The following is a 15,278-nucleotide window of genomic DNA, read 5'->3' on the forward strand; positions in this document are numbered from 1 at the left end:
ATAATAATAATAATAATAATAATAATAATAATAATAATAAAAAACAGGAAATAACAAGTATTAGTAAGGATATATATTGTTGCCAGGAATATAATAGTGCCACTGCTGTGGAAAACAGTTTGACAGTTCCTCAAAATGTTGAACATAGCATTACCATGTGACCCAGCAATTCCACTCCTAACTACATACCAAAGGAATTGAAAACAGCATCCAAACAAGAATTTGTAATGAATCTTTATAGCAGCACTATTCACAACAGCCATAAGGTAGAAACAACCTAAATGTTCATTAACTGAAGAATAAAGACGTGATATATCATACAATGGAATGTTATTCAGCCACAAAACGAGTTAAGTACTGATACATGATGCGACATGAATAAACTTCAGAAACACAATGCTAAGTAAAAGAAGCCAGACACAAAAAATCACATATTGAAAAATGACATTTATAGAAAATATCCAGAATAGGTAAATCCAGAAAGACAGAAAGCTGTTTAGTGGTTGTCAGGTTGGGGAGGGAGAAATGGGGAGTGATGCTTAAAGAGAGTATGGGGTTTCCTTTTGGGGCAATCAAAATTTTTTTAGAAGTAGATAGAAATGACGGTTGTACAAGATTGTGTATTAAATGTCACTAAATAGTATGAACATGGGTACATAAATATCTGAGGCTCTGCTTTCACTTCTTTGGGGTACGTACCCGGAAGTGGAATTGCTAGATCACATGGTTAATTCTATTTTTAATTTTTTAAGGAACTGTCATATAGTTTTCCAGTGGCTGTACCATTTTACATGCCCACAGTGCACAAGGGTTTCAGTTCATTCACATTCTAGTCAACACTTGTTCTGGGGTTGGTTGGTTGGTTTGTTTTTGAAGTTAAATTGGGACGTGGTTGTAATAACAGATTTGAAGAATGTGATGCAGAAGTTTGGGATGGCTCCTAGGAAGATAGATAGAATGGTGAATGGAAATGCAAAGATAAATGAAATAAGGCTCTTTCTTGCAACAATGGAGTAAATTTCAGTCTTTTAAGTTATGGGGAATAAAATCTCATGTGTATACTAAGAAGTAGTCGTTCTACTGTATAGTGACTACTATTCAGAGCAATTTGGAGTCAGAATCTTGCTTCAGTATTTGGTAGTTGTGTGACCTCAGAAAGATTACTAACATCTCTGAACCTGAGCTGTCTTATCCTTATCCGTGAAATAGGGATAACTTCTACCCTGGGATTGTGGTGAAAACTTAATGAATACAAAATTCTTACCACAATACAAGAGGCATACAGCATTTGATATGATAGCTATTCAAATTATGTCATTAATGTAAATAATAGCTAGTAAAAGAAGCATTACAAGTAATTAATATTAATTGCAGGTTACCATGTGCCAGGCCTTGTGCAAATTGTTTTACATATAATATTCAATCTAATATAACACTATGAATTAAGTACCATTTTACCGGCATTTTACGAGTGAACCTGAGGCTTAGATTAAGCAACTTTCCCAAAGTCAGACAGCTAATAAATAGCAGAACCTAAATCATCCCAAGGGTCTCTGATTTCCAGGTCCAAGGCCTTTGCCTCGGGTGACTCTGGCCAGAGACATCTTACCTGAAGAGCTTTAGTGAGGAAGAAGGGGGCCGTGGCTGAATTCCATCCTGGTTCTAGGCTTCATATCGCCTGGTAGCTGCAAACTTTGACTCCAAATTCTATGATTAATTCAGGCTATGACTTTAAGAAAGGTGAACTAAATGAGAGATTAAAGAGACAGAAAAGCTGATCATCAGAGAATAAGCAAGACTATGGATAGAGCCAATCAATAAACAATGATCCAATCAATGAAGGCACATCTTGTAGTGGACTTTTAGGTGTGGGGAGTGGCATGTAGCTACCCAACTTTTTTTTTCTTTTAATCTGTCTTTTCAAAAATAAATTATACAATGAACATGTATCATTTAAAAAATTCAAATTTTAATTCTCCTTGCTATCTCATAGTCTGTTCAGAAAAATCAAATATAAACTTGATCTACTAGACATCACCAGAATACACTATTACATAAAAATCTGAGAAATAGAAATTGGATGCTACATTTACTTTGCCTCCATTATCATAAATATTTATTTACAGGCAGAAGGCAATGTTATACAAAGGAATAGATATTCTGTTAAAATAAACTCAAATTTCTTTGACCTCTAGAATTCTTTGTTACAAGGTTCTTCTCCCTGTACCTTACCAAGAGGGTGATCTTTGGATGTTACATACAAATGGTTATCCTTCGAAATACAAAATTGCTGAGTTTAAAGGATTTTTCCCTTCCTGAAGTTAGCTGAACATGAAACATTGACTAGTTAACTCCATACAGTTCCAAGTTGGATATGATTTAATTAGCCACCTGAATCAAATGCTTTACAAAGCACCCTGTGGTTGATTAAAGATGATATCCCTCTCGCCACTTCACAGTAAGCTCTGCGTCCCCTCCACTTGAATCTGAACAAGCCCTATAACTATCTGACCAATAAAATACGACAGAAGTGATGCCATGACAGTTTCTGTACAAAGGTCTCAAAGAATTAGCAGCTTAAACTTCTGTCTCTTAGAACAAGTTCTTAGAATCTAGTCATCATGCTGTGAGGAAGCCAAAGAAGGAAGCCCCTAAAGAAGTCCATATCATGAACTGAGACTTCTCCGGCTGAACCCTAAGCCAATAAAAAGCCAGCCATATAAGTGAGCCATGTCGGAAGTGGATTCTCCTGCCCCACTTGATAAACCCAAGTTGACACTTGGAGAACAGAGACAAGAAGATCTTGCCAAGTCCTGCCCAAACTACATTTATGAAGAAAAACTAACTGTTGGATTCTGCCACTAAATTTTGGAGTGTGTTACACAGCAATAGATACTGGACAACTTCCCAACATTACATACCCCTAGTTGTGAACTGATTTTCTCAAGATGAAAGCCTAACAGACCAACCCCGTTATCTCACAGGTAAGTTGATCAAATCTATTATTTGTATAGTTCAAAAAGGCAACAGAGGTCACAAACAAACAAAACACAGCCAGGCACCTGAAAACTCTTCACTGCTTCTTTATTAGGATGCACCCACAGTACAGAACCTCTCACACATCCGTGAAAGGGGAAGGTTACATTTCTCTTTGGGAGCACCTTCATTTTTCCGTTACCACTTTGATGTAAATCATTTTCAAAGAAAGACATTTTTAATTCCAAGTATTTTAAGACTCAGCTTGCATTTCGTTGTGTTTGAAAAGGAAGTAGCATATTTTAGCCAGAGGTGGAAGATTGTTTTATGTCATTTAAACTTTGATGTGGATAAGAAGTCTTCACTGTCTGGTTGAACCAGTCTATAATTTTCATATGCAACTTTTCTTATCAAAAATGTTTCATTTTCACCTCTACCACAAACAGATGCTGTTTACACACACATACACACACACGCACACACAAACACACACACACTTTAAAACCAATCATGAACCACAGCATTTCTAACAGGGAAAATAAACTTTGCTGCCCTCTCCTGCTAAAACAATGAAATACTAACATACCAAAAGATTTATGAAGCTAAAGCAAAATCCTCAAACCAAAAGCAATGGCATGTCATTCTCATATACCTCAATCAAAAATCAGACAACAACCAGAAAAATGTATTGGTAATATTTATATTTGAAAGTTCCCCACTGATACATGAGGTTTGGATTACAACTTATTTACAATAAGTGATTTCTAAAAAAGTAAAGAAAAGAGAAGAAAGGGAGGGAGGAAAGGAGGGAAGGAAGGAGGAAGGGAGAGAAGGAGGGAGGGAAGAAAAAGGAAACCTATATTCATAGACATCATAATATGGGATGTTTATTTCCAAGAGAGATACTACTGCTGCTATCGTGCATAAGAAGCAGCACAAATGAACATTCCACTAGATCAAATTTTGCTCGACTTTCTCTCAAGATGCACAATTCTTTTAGATTTTCAAAATTAAATAGTGAGAAATATAAAATGCATTGCCAATATACCTACTACAAAAATCCTTTGTGGCTCATTCCTTAACTCCACTCAGAGAAGCAGCTGAGCCAGAATATAAAAATAAAAATATTGATGTGCAAATAAAATATCATGGATCGTGTCTGGTGCCACCTTTTTGCTGTAGGTGACTGTCACTTTGTGATAACATTGGTATTAGCATCAAGAGAGAGACTTCTCATTTCTTGGGCCAGGTCAGTGCATCCAATTAAAGGGAAAAAGCAAAACAGAGGGAGAAAAAAAGTTCTGAACAGTTAAAAATGCCAGTAACATCCACACATCTTCCCTTTCCCACCCCCCTAACCCCACAAAAAAATAAAAAAGCTTTTAAAGCTCTAAATATACTTTTTTTTTTTTCTTTCCATAGTGTGATTGAGCCTAGGGCTACACATTTAAGTATAGCAGGTGCAATTACAAGCAATTCCTGGCTCTGCACCCTGGACGTCCCACGCATAGGAGGAGGTACAAAATAAATTAAACCCTTCCATTTAGGCAAGCAAGCCCAAGATGAAGGACCATAACCCTGCTTGTGAGTATCCAGCGGCATTGAGGGTATTATTTATTTCTTACTTTTTAAATTTTTATTTTATTTTATAAAAAAGTCAGATGGCAGGGAGAGCAAAATATAATAAAATTTAAAAGGACGAAAACTAAACACTGAAGGAAAACAACCGGGACACTTGCACAATGAGAAAAAGGAATGCATGCTTGATTCAAAGGATGAGATGGGTCAATTCACTCACATGGTTTTTTCTAGGCCCACAGCCTAAGGCCTCAGCATCGCTCTAAACCACAGGGTTTTTGTTTTTTCTTCCAAAGATACTCTTAATCCTACCCCTGAAACCAATATGGTAGGGATAAGTTTGGAGTAATCATCACTCACTAACTACAATATTTGCTATTTAAAAAATAGATTTATATATAATTCTGGAAATTATGAAGCAAACAAAATATAACACAAAGATGCATTTGTCACAATGAACTCAAGTTGCAGCAACAGCAGAAATGTGGGGAAAAAAACAAAGAGAGGGCTGCTGCAAATGCAGCAAGTACATCCTTAAATGTGTCACATAGTGCAACAGTCAGATTACCTCAGTTCTCTGCGTCACCGGACACAACATGACAAATGTCACATTGTCACTTTCAATTAAAAAAGAAAAGACAGTGTTTCTTCTCAGAAGTTGCCCTATAAATTTTAGACAATTGCTTCTTTAAATATGTCTAAAATTTGGCTTCATTCTTCTCAGTTTGGAATGATCGACATACAAAATTGACATCAAGGATATCTGTGTAATGCTCACCTTAACTCTGAGGACAGGGTAAGGTGCAAAAAAAGGAGCCTGGTCTTTCTCATTTCAAATGACTGCATTTTATTCTAATGGGCAGAGATATTTCACAAACCTATGATTTTTAATGCCTTCTATCTAAGAAGATGAATTAATGGCAAACAAAAGTTTTTACTGTCAAAACTAAATGTAATGCAGAGTCAAACTAATGGGCTAAAATCAGAGATGATTTGTTACAAATTTATTTTTTATCTTTAGTAGTTGAAATTGCACCTTTGCTCCAGCACTTTTAAAAGAAGTTGTTTCATCTTTGGCAGCCTCTGCCAATTTTACATTGAATCCCCAAAAATGTTGTTATAAAAAAAATCTATGAATTCCATTAAACCATGTTGTGTTTGGTGTTGCATATTACTCTTTTACTGCTGTTTCTTTTTCAGAATTAACAATGCCAACTTTTGTTTCTATTTTATAGTTATTGAGATGACAATATCCATAATTAGTTGAATTTTACACACAAACTGTGACCTGATAATCCTGAAACACTTAATAGGGGAAAACGGTCAGCAGCTTTTTTTCCTTTTTCTTGGAAACCGTAACAACTGCATATTCTACTTTATATTTAAATGAAAGGAAGAAAACATACAAGCCCATGTTGGTATTATATTTCTACTAAGAGCAACAACAGTTCATATGTTCATGTTTGCTATCACGATTCAACACATGAACACAGAATCAGCTCTATACCATGACTACTGCTGAAGTGATGGTTTAGGATTATCAACTCACTGCTGCCATGTCCACACCAAGCAAAAGCATCCTGGAAATAAACCCCCAGACACATACCTTTCAGTACATAATAATGCAACAACATTAGGTAAGTACATACTGTACACAAGTTTTATCAGTACTTTTATCTCTCCAAGATGTAAGAGTCCTCTTTTAAATACAAAGCAGAGAGCCAATGAGATATATCAATGATATATATATATATAGCCCTACATTTTGTTTTGTTTTGTTTTGTTTTGTTAAACAATTTGGTCACGATGCACCTTTGATATAAAAGCATTTTTAAACTTTATTATTAATACTCAGGACATTAGGAATTTCCAGATTTTTTTCAGTAGCATTTGTAGAACCACTTTTGGTAACAAATACAGTAGTTAGGAATATGCATCCAATTCAGAATGCATAATGTTTATCCTGAATCCTTTCTGGCTAAAAACAGGGCTGGCGCTGTGATGAGATATAGAACGAGAATCTACAAAAAACAGTGTAACATGTTTGTTTTTTTCCCAGAGGCTACATCCTCTTTTGCTGGAATACTTTATAAATACATATTAAAAAGTAAGGCAACAACTCCAAACAGTCCAAGCTGTTTGCTCAACTCTCTTCCCAGCTAGATTCGCACTCTTGGCGATCAATTTCATGGTTGTAATTGTGTTTAGTGTTTGTCTTTCTGATTTCAAAATGGTCCGAAAGGATGTTTTCTGACATTTCTACAACATCTCTGGTATGTGTGTTCAGTGATGTACGCAACTAATACTGGTCAGGTACTGAAGCCTGTGATGTCCCAGTGCCTGTTTTCAAAGGATTCCAAGACATTGACTTGGATTCACCATGAACTCATGCATGAATCCAAAATTCCCTTCCCTACTATGTTTATCACCTCTTCTCTTTTACTCCTAATTTTAAAACTAAAGGAGTACCAGGACTACCTGGTTACTGGAAAGATGTTCGCACCAGTAAACAAAACATTTATCAGGGACCTATATAATTCATGGCCCCATTCCATGTGGGCATTCAATGCATGAATGTGCAAAAGGAAAAGATGTCAAATTACAGTCAAGTTATCCAGAGGAGGATGTTATACAAACTTATATGGAAATGACAGTCTTTTTTTTCTTCCTTTACTATAAATACATTTAACAGCTTAGCAGAAAGACAAGCTAAATTTAAGATTGTTCACATTTGAAAATTGTTTCATACTCTCTGCTAATGATAAATAAGGAACTCCCAATAATGAAATTTTAACAGCAATTTCATCAACAGATCTCTGAAGACTGCTCTTTTTTTTTTTTTAAGAAGGTTAGAACAATGATTATGTTTGCAAAGTTCTGAGAAGTCCATCTACTGTCCAAACTTTGGATTGAAGTCCTTATTTTTTTTCCTTTACTTAGAGACAGGTATATACAGTGCTGTTGTAATAATGAAACAAATGTGAAATCTACTGTAAAGTTGCACAATACAGAAAACTGTTGCTCCATCTTCTACTACATAAATGTGTGACTCCACAGGTTAGTAATGTTGTTGTCATTATTTTTGTTAGGTTGGAATTATCCCATCACGTCTAAGACCTCTCTTCAACTCCAGATCCTCCAGTTTTTTCCATAATTCTTCACGCTCCTTTTCTTTCTTTTTCTCACTGGGGAAGAAACAAAATATAAGGTAAACAACAGAGAAGGTTTAAGAAGTTATTCATCAATAACTGCCTCTTTGACATACCTCCCCCAGGTATATTTTTAAAGGTCTTTGAAGTTTGGCAATAAGCTTGTGGGTGTTTTCTTTTTGGTTTTTCTCTCTCTTGCTCTTTTTTTCTTTCTTTGACACTTACATAGATACAAAGTAGCATTAATGGTCATAGTAGGAGATGACAGAATATTTAAGATTTTACCTTAATACTCTTAATACTCAATTAGAAAATTAACTTCATATTACTGAGAAATAGAGACCATTTATATGTATCTGTTATCCTAAAACCAAGGGCACGTGAGTGATTTTTTACTTGGATTCTAATTAAAATCTAATTTTTAATTTGTCCCCAGTTTCTCAAAAGGGTTGCTAGAAACAACACTGATAAAGAAAATATTATAAATATCTATTTTTCCTATACTGTATATATTTAAACTCTTTAGCACTATTTTGTCCATACAAGTATTAATAAATCATAATTTATTTTATATATACAACCAAATTAAATAATCTTTCTGTTGTATTTCAGTTTTAATGATCTGGACAGAACTTTTTTGGTATCATTATATATTAAATTTTTAATGTTCCTAGCCTTCAAATTTAGTTTAGTGTCAATTTGGCTAGTGACTTCCAGACTTTTGGAGGAAATGGTAAAATTTACCAAAAATCTGGATGTCTAAAATAGGGTTAACAAATTTTATTTTGCCAAGGACATTTTTATAAAAGAATGTTAATTTTAACATCCACCAAGTTGGAAATACATAATCCAGGAATACATGACCATAATATAAATTAAATAAATTCACATTTATTAAAAGTAATTCACTGCACCATCCCTAGTTTTCTCATGTTGTGATGAATCAGCAAACCGCAGACCCAAATGACATTTGTGTATCCTGACAACAGGGCCTTCTGCCATCTCAGGGAAGGGGGTGCGGTCTTCATGCTACTTCACTTAGCAAGGATCTAACTTCGGTCATAGTACAATATTTACTCAGGAATATCCACATAGTTTAAGTGAAATTTGTATATAATTCCAATGCCTCATATTTTTTTATATCATCGCCCAATTTTAAAAATTAGATTGATATCTGTGGTAGCAGAAATTAACCTTCATTCCCCCACAAAAATCTCCACAAACAACCTATGTAATTTCATATTTCCATTCCACTAACGTCTTGAGGGACTATTCAGTTATGTAATATGGCAATTAATATTATCATTTCATAATTAATATTTTGGTAATTTAAGCCTTGTTTACTATAACTAGTTTCAGCTATCTAAAATATAACCTGCACAAATGAATTTCAGTGAGTTTAATAGTTTTTCAAACAATTGCCTACTGGGTAATTTTGACCCTGACATATTATATAGCGCAATGGGGGCAAGATTAGATAATTCCCTAATCATTATGAACTCCACATTCTTAACTGTAAAAGGAAGTGTTTGATAAATTATCAATTTTGTCTTCTCAGTACAATTTAAGGACAATACTAGGTCTAAATAAATGTTGTAAATTATAGAACACTGATTTGAGTACATTTAAATCAATTCTATAGATCCTTCTGAGTTTCGAAGCATATGACCTTTTATTTGGAGGAAAAATTGGTAAGCAAGGGCTTAGGAATCTTACTCAACTAAAAAGCAGTTTAAACATATGTTAGGTTCATATTGTCCTAATTTGTAGTTTAAATTAATGCTTGACATCATTAAAACACTCATCGTCTTGTTGCTGAAGTGTTTCATTCATATCTTTGATCAAAAGTTTTAAGGCATTCAATACAATTTGTCCTGTGGGGGCTTTTCTTCCAGATGAACTTTACACTGAGTTATCATACATCTTTATGCTGACAACTTTATCTTCAAAAATTCTAAATATTTCTGATAGTTAGTGTCACCCCCATTCTTTCCCACTTTTCTCTTTGCCTGTAGGTGGGAATTTAAAAACTTAACCACGTTGTCAAGCTAGGTATACTGTCAAATTCTCTCCCAATTTTAATTTTACATAACACTAATGTTGGCTGGCATATGTATCTAACAGTGTCAGTTATTTGTTCCACCCACCATTTTCAGATTTGTAATACTTAAAAATTTTATTTGAACTGAAACAGTTACTAACATCTTGCCATCCAGAAGTGAAATCCTCCATTCAGTTCTTCTGATAGTACCAAATAATTCTCTTTATTTTCTTTTCCTATTTCCCTATCTATGGAGAAATCGATGCTTCCATCTATTCAATAAAACTTTTTAAATATGAATTTAATTTAATCAAGCTCAATATTTTAGAAATAGGTCTTTAATACTCTTAATGGGATTCTATAGATTTAATCCTTACTCAAGTAGGATGATAATAATAATGAGCTTTTACTTATTATAAAAGAAAGAACATTTTGTACAACGTACTCTTTAATGATATACATCACAGTATAAAAATGTATATTTTATCTCCTTTATTTAAACAACATTCTAAAAACATTTTAAGTTTGAGACAAGAGTTATTATTAATTCAATGACTGGCAACAATTGTAAATATACTAAATTCCAAGTTCTTTAAATTGCAAGTGTGACACAAGGTATCGCATAATTGATATTTATTCCAGCATTGTATAAAAAAACCTCAGCCTCTTTTGTCTACAGTTAAACACTTGCAATATTTGATAATTAAGTTGCTTTTCAATATACCACATCCTGGAAATTTTAAAAAATGACTGTGATAGTGTTTGTACTCTGCCACCAAACCTTTCCCCTCATCAGTAAAATGCAAATAACACAATCAAAATAAAGCGAAGCAAAGAAGCAAAGGGTCCACAGATATCTTTGCTCAGGAGGTTCAGCAAGGTCCTGGGTATGTACACTCACAACCTGGGGGATCCTCTAAGGTCCATGGTTTCATAACTTACAAAGCTAGCATTTGCTTCTGGATGATCAAAGCTAAACCAGAGGTCCAACTACTAACAAACTTGCAAGACTTTCCTCAATTCTCTCCAAGTACACCAATGCCATGATCTGAACATGTACGTCCCTCCAAAATTCAGATGATGAAATTCTAACCCCCAAAGGTAATGGTATGAACCTGAAAAAGGGCCTTTATCCAAAAGTTCTGGAGGCTGACACCACGTCTTAGACCTCCGGCCTCCAGAACCGTGAGCAATAAATTTTGTTGAGTATAAGTCCCCATAAAATAACCATATGGGGTATTTTGTTATAGCAACCCAAATGGACCAACACAACTTCTTTTGGAAAGTTGGACATATTGAACAAGAAATAACAAAATTAAAGAATCTTGTAAAATGAAATCTAGAAGGGCTTTATTAAGCTAAAAGCATTTATTGTAAGAGTTCAACTGGTTATTGCTCCCTTTTGGTCTTAAACATTTCTAGGTTTGTATAATACCAGACTCTTCACCTCCAGGTTCTTTTCACTACACTTTAAGTTGTGATGCATTTGTTGGGTTCTAGAATAGAAAGTAAGTTCTGGGCCAAAGAGCTAAACAAAATGGTGCTTCATTCCTCCTGCTGCTGGAGTGAAATTTAAGATCAGCCCGATTCTAGTTCAAATAAGTTCAGAATGGGAGTGAAACCAGATGGCAAACTACCTGATGGTCCCCTTAAGCGGACTTGAAATACCAGCTATGTGCCAGACTGTTAACCCTGAGGCAGAAGAGAAACATTATTGAAGGGAAGCAAGAAAGCAGTCTTTTTCAAAATGATACTTTGTTGCCCAGTGGCACACTAATAAAGACAGCTAATGAGCATGCAAAAACGAACAGATAAATAAAATTGTGCTGCTTATGATTTCGGGTACAATTAGGCAATTTCAGCAAAGAGCTAGGAAAGAATTCAATAGTTTTCTGCACAGCTGACAAAAAAGCTTTAAAAAGTTACCGCTGACGATCTGACTTGTATGTGGCTGTCAGCTCATCAAACATGGCGCTGTTCATCTCCATAAACGCCTTCAACACATTGTAGACTAATGCCACGATAGCCCTGGGAAGCACACAGAGAAGGGGACGTGCTGGTTAGTCTTACACAATGGGATGCTGCATGAAGAAAGCGAAAGCACAATCTTTAAATGAGCTACACGTACTACATACTATCTCCATCCCTTTTTAGTTGAAACAACTAGAAATGACCTACAGTTTATCTTCACATCGAGAGTTACATTCTTTACTGTTCAAGGCAAGACATCTTTCTGAGGAACTGGCAGGATTAGAAAAAGAAAAATCTAATTTTGCCCTTCTAATTATTGGTACCCAGAATAGACTTGCCTGTGGGCACTTGTTAACTTCATTTACTAAAAAGGCAAGTATAAAAATAAAGCAACTTCACCCTAAAAAAGGAGCACCTGTGGTAGGATTAACCTGAGAGACCTGAATTTGCACAGAATTTTATTTTTAAAGTGATAATATACATAATTCAACAAAATCAAAAGCCGTTCCATGGAATGAATGAATATATATATATATGTATATATATATATGTGTGTATATATATATATACATATAAATTCATATTCAAAGATAAGATACTAAATCCCTGAGAGTTGGGCAGTTTAAAATGAACTTTGTGTATAATTATGATTTGCATCAGTCCATTCATGCCTCCTTAGCCCCCTTGCTGATGCAACATATATGCTGGTAAGGTAACTGGCAAGCTACCAGTAATGGCTGTTATTAGCTGTAGAACACTATATAGCTAAATAGCCAAAATGGTGGTCCATACTCATCAAGTGGAAGAATAAACTCCTGGGCAATGTGAAGGCTGCCCCATGATGGGCTTGATATCTTCAGACTGGAGTCTAAATAGCATTACCCTTTGCAAAAATATACAAAAGCACTTCCATTTTGCAATGACATGCTCCCAATACCTCTGAAAAGGCATGGGTAAATGTTAGGCCGTATGTTAAATAAACCATGGGTTTGATGTTTCCAAAGCATTTATAAGACAGTGTACTTGCTGTGATGCTGCTTCCTCTGTGTGCCCATTATTTAAAGGAAAACTTGAGCTGCCTTCTGCCAAGGGAAATGACATTCTCAAACCCAATGGGCAGAGCTGGAGAAGGGCCAAATACAGCACACCGAGAGGTTATAGACACTGGCTAAAACTACCCTCTAGGTTCTTAAGAGACCATGTGCATAAGGAGACTTAACTGTTTACCAGCTCTTTATTTTTACATGTTATTGAAATTCGTCAGAAAACTGTGATATTTTACAGTTGTATGCAATACTTTTAAAGATGAATATATTATGAATATACTGAATTATATCTGCTAGTTTTTAACTTTTCTTTCTAGTCCACAGAGAAATATGTAAAGCTATTCAAAAACAGAATGTTTTAGAAGGACTAGATGTTAAAGTTCTCTTTGGAAAGTTTAAACCCTTTCCCTAGAAAACATGTATAATGACTGAGTTGGTTTTCAAAATTGGATCTTGCTAAAATGCAAATCAGTTCAGGCCACTTCCCTCCTTACAACTTTTAGTGTTTTCTTATCATTCATTTGGTGGAGGCTCATGTGGGCCCCACTCCCTTTTCAAACCTTATCTTCCAGTATCCTCCCCAAAACACCTTGTGCTTTAACCCTCCTAAACTCAGAAGTCTCAGAATTTGATAGGTACTTTTTACATTTTTGTGCCTTTTTATGAATAGACCCACAGAAAGGGCTTCCCCCATCCCATCCAGCTACCAAATTTCTTTAAGATTTAATTAGTGCATTGCCACCAATGTCCACAAACCTCTGCTCTCACTCCAGAACATCCCCAAAATATCTCTGTCACATTCCTGGACGGGTCAGTCAGGAAGCCCTCAAGTAAAGAGACAGGTTAACACAACACACTTAAAACACAGTTTTATAAAGTATCTCTTTACTTGTGGTCTTCCCACCCAGTCAGTGAATTTTTAAAAGATATCTGTCTTCAGCAACAAGCATAGCATCTAACACATACCAAGTACTCAAGACATTTCAACAAAAAGAGAAGGAGGGAGGGAAAGAAGGCCAAAGGAAGAGAGCAAGAGAGGGAAGGAGGAAGAGAAGGAAAGGAGGGAAGGAGGGAAGGAGGGAAGGAAGGGAGGAAGGGAGAAAATTGTGTAAACCTACGGGTTCCAATGTTCTTTTGAAATCCTATAAAGACTGGAAAACATGATGGGAAGGATGACATTAGAGTTTTCTTCTATCAAACTCATGATGTATTCATTATTCCAATAATAGAGTGCCCTTTCTGCCACCTTTGCGAAAAGAAAAATAAAACGTTAAGAGAGAAAAAAGACAAAGGTAAAACATAATTATAAATCTCCAAACAAAAGTATTTTAAGACTATTTTTGTATCACTCGGTCAAATGTAAAATTAAATATTAATCACACTTTATACATTTTTGTGGATTTAAAATCTTTCAGGAAGTTCCAAAGTGGTTCATCAATTTGGGGAAGGAAAAGAAATTTCTCTATCTACTTCTACTCTCCTTTAATACTGCCTATTTCATCTGATTCCACATTTTCCCTGTATAGCTCCCAAGCCCAGACACATTTACCCTACTTTTATATGCCACACTGGTTTCCCCATCTCTAACTCTCTTCCTGGCTCACCTCTTTGATCCATACAGTAGTTCAGATCAACCACAGGGCCCAGCACAAGGCTGGCATTAGGTCAACAGTTGCTGAGAAAAACTCAGCTGTCTATCTCCGCAGAGCAATAACCTTTGCTAAGCACCTCCTACGGCAGGCCCTATGCTTGCACTGCAGATAGAATGTACCATCCTCACCACCACCCGAGGAGTAGGCACTACTGTGCTTATTGTACAGGTGCAGACACTGGGGTTCAGAGAGACTGGTAACCTGGCCAAGGCCGCATTGCTAATAAATGTTTTAAAAGCTAGGACTTCAGTCTAGTGTCCAGATTCTTTCCAGAGTTCATTTCTGTCTCCCTTCCTTTGAAATGGGTAAGCCAAGAGAAAGTCACTCATTTTCTAGACTCAGGGAAACTGGCTGTACATATGTTTGCTTGCAATCTATCTCAGATCCCTTTTCTCTGACTACCACACTATCAACTGACTCTATGAATTCAGAGAAACACCTCAAAAAATAATCAAAAAAAATTTAAAAAGTAATCTAAAATAACAGTAATCAAAATAAGCCAAAATCTCAAAAAAATAATCTAAAATCTCTAAAAAGTAGTTGTGTGGGTACGGGGGAAAAGGAGTGGCTGCTGTCATTTATACGGATTAAGAAATTATGTTTTAATTTAATAAATTAAATTTAAACTTAATTTTAATAAAATGGTACAAGATGTACCCACCAATAGCCTCTGAGAAATTAAAACCTTTCCATTTACATTATTCAACTTGGTTCAAAAAATATCCTGGGACTCATGAGGCACTAGATCCTGAGAGCACAAAGAAAATGATTAATCATTATCAAATGTTTACTTCATGCAGGCACTGTGCTGTTTCACACACGTATTATTTAAAACTGACAGAGTTAAGTGCCATTATTTCTATTT

The 15,278-nt window shown here is 35.3% G+C and overlaps 1 protein-coding gene across 6 annotated transcripts in view; it reads right to left on the bottom strand.

The window, feature by feature from the left end:
* Nucleotides 1–3,067: 3,067 nt before the first annotated feature.
* The window catches only part of PPP2R5E (protein phosphatase 2 regulatory subunit B'epsilon), a 128,133-nt gene continuing 115,922 nt past the window's right edge, over nt 3,068–15,278 (bottom strand). For 3 of the 6 annotated variants that reach the window (XR_001596505.2, XM_016141789.2, XM_016141788.2), the window contains 3 exons: nt 13,880–14,007; nt 11,671–11,772; nt 3,068–7,739 (listed from right to left, as the gene is read on the bottom strand). Coding sequence is in view for 5 of the 6 variants with exons in the window: in XM_016141789.2 (XP_015997275.1) it covers nt 7,640–7,739; nt 11,671–11,772; nt 13,880–14,007 (330 nt within the window). In the remaining variant the exon portion in view is untranslated. The remainder of the gene's footprint in view (nt 7,740–11,670; nt 11,773–13,879; nt 14,008–15,278) is intronic. The other 3 variants (XM_016141790.2, XM_016141792.2, XM_016141791.2) reach the window with 3 other exon arrangements.

Source organism: Rousettus aegyptiacus, unplaced genomic scaffold (assembly GCF_014176215.1).
Source record: "Rousettus aegyptiacus isolate mRouAeg1 unplaced genomic scaffold, mRouAeg1.p scaffold_m13_p_3, whole genome shotgun sequence".
Taxonomy (NCBI): domain Eukaryota; kingdom Metazoa; phylum Chordata; class Mammalia; order Chiroptera; family Pteropodidae; genus Rousettus; species Rousettus aegyptiacus.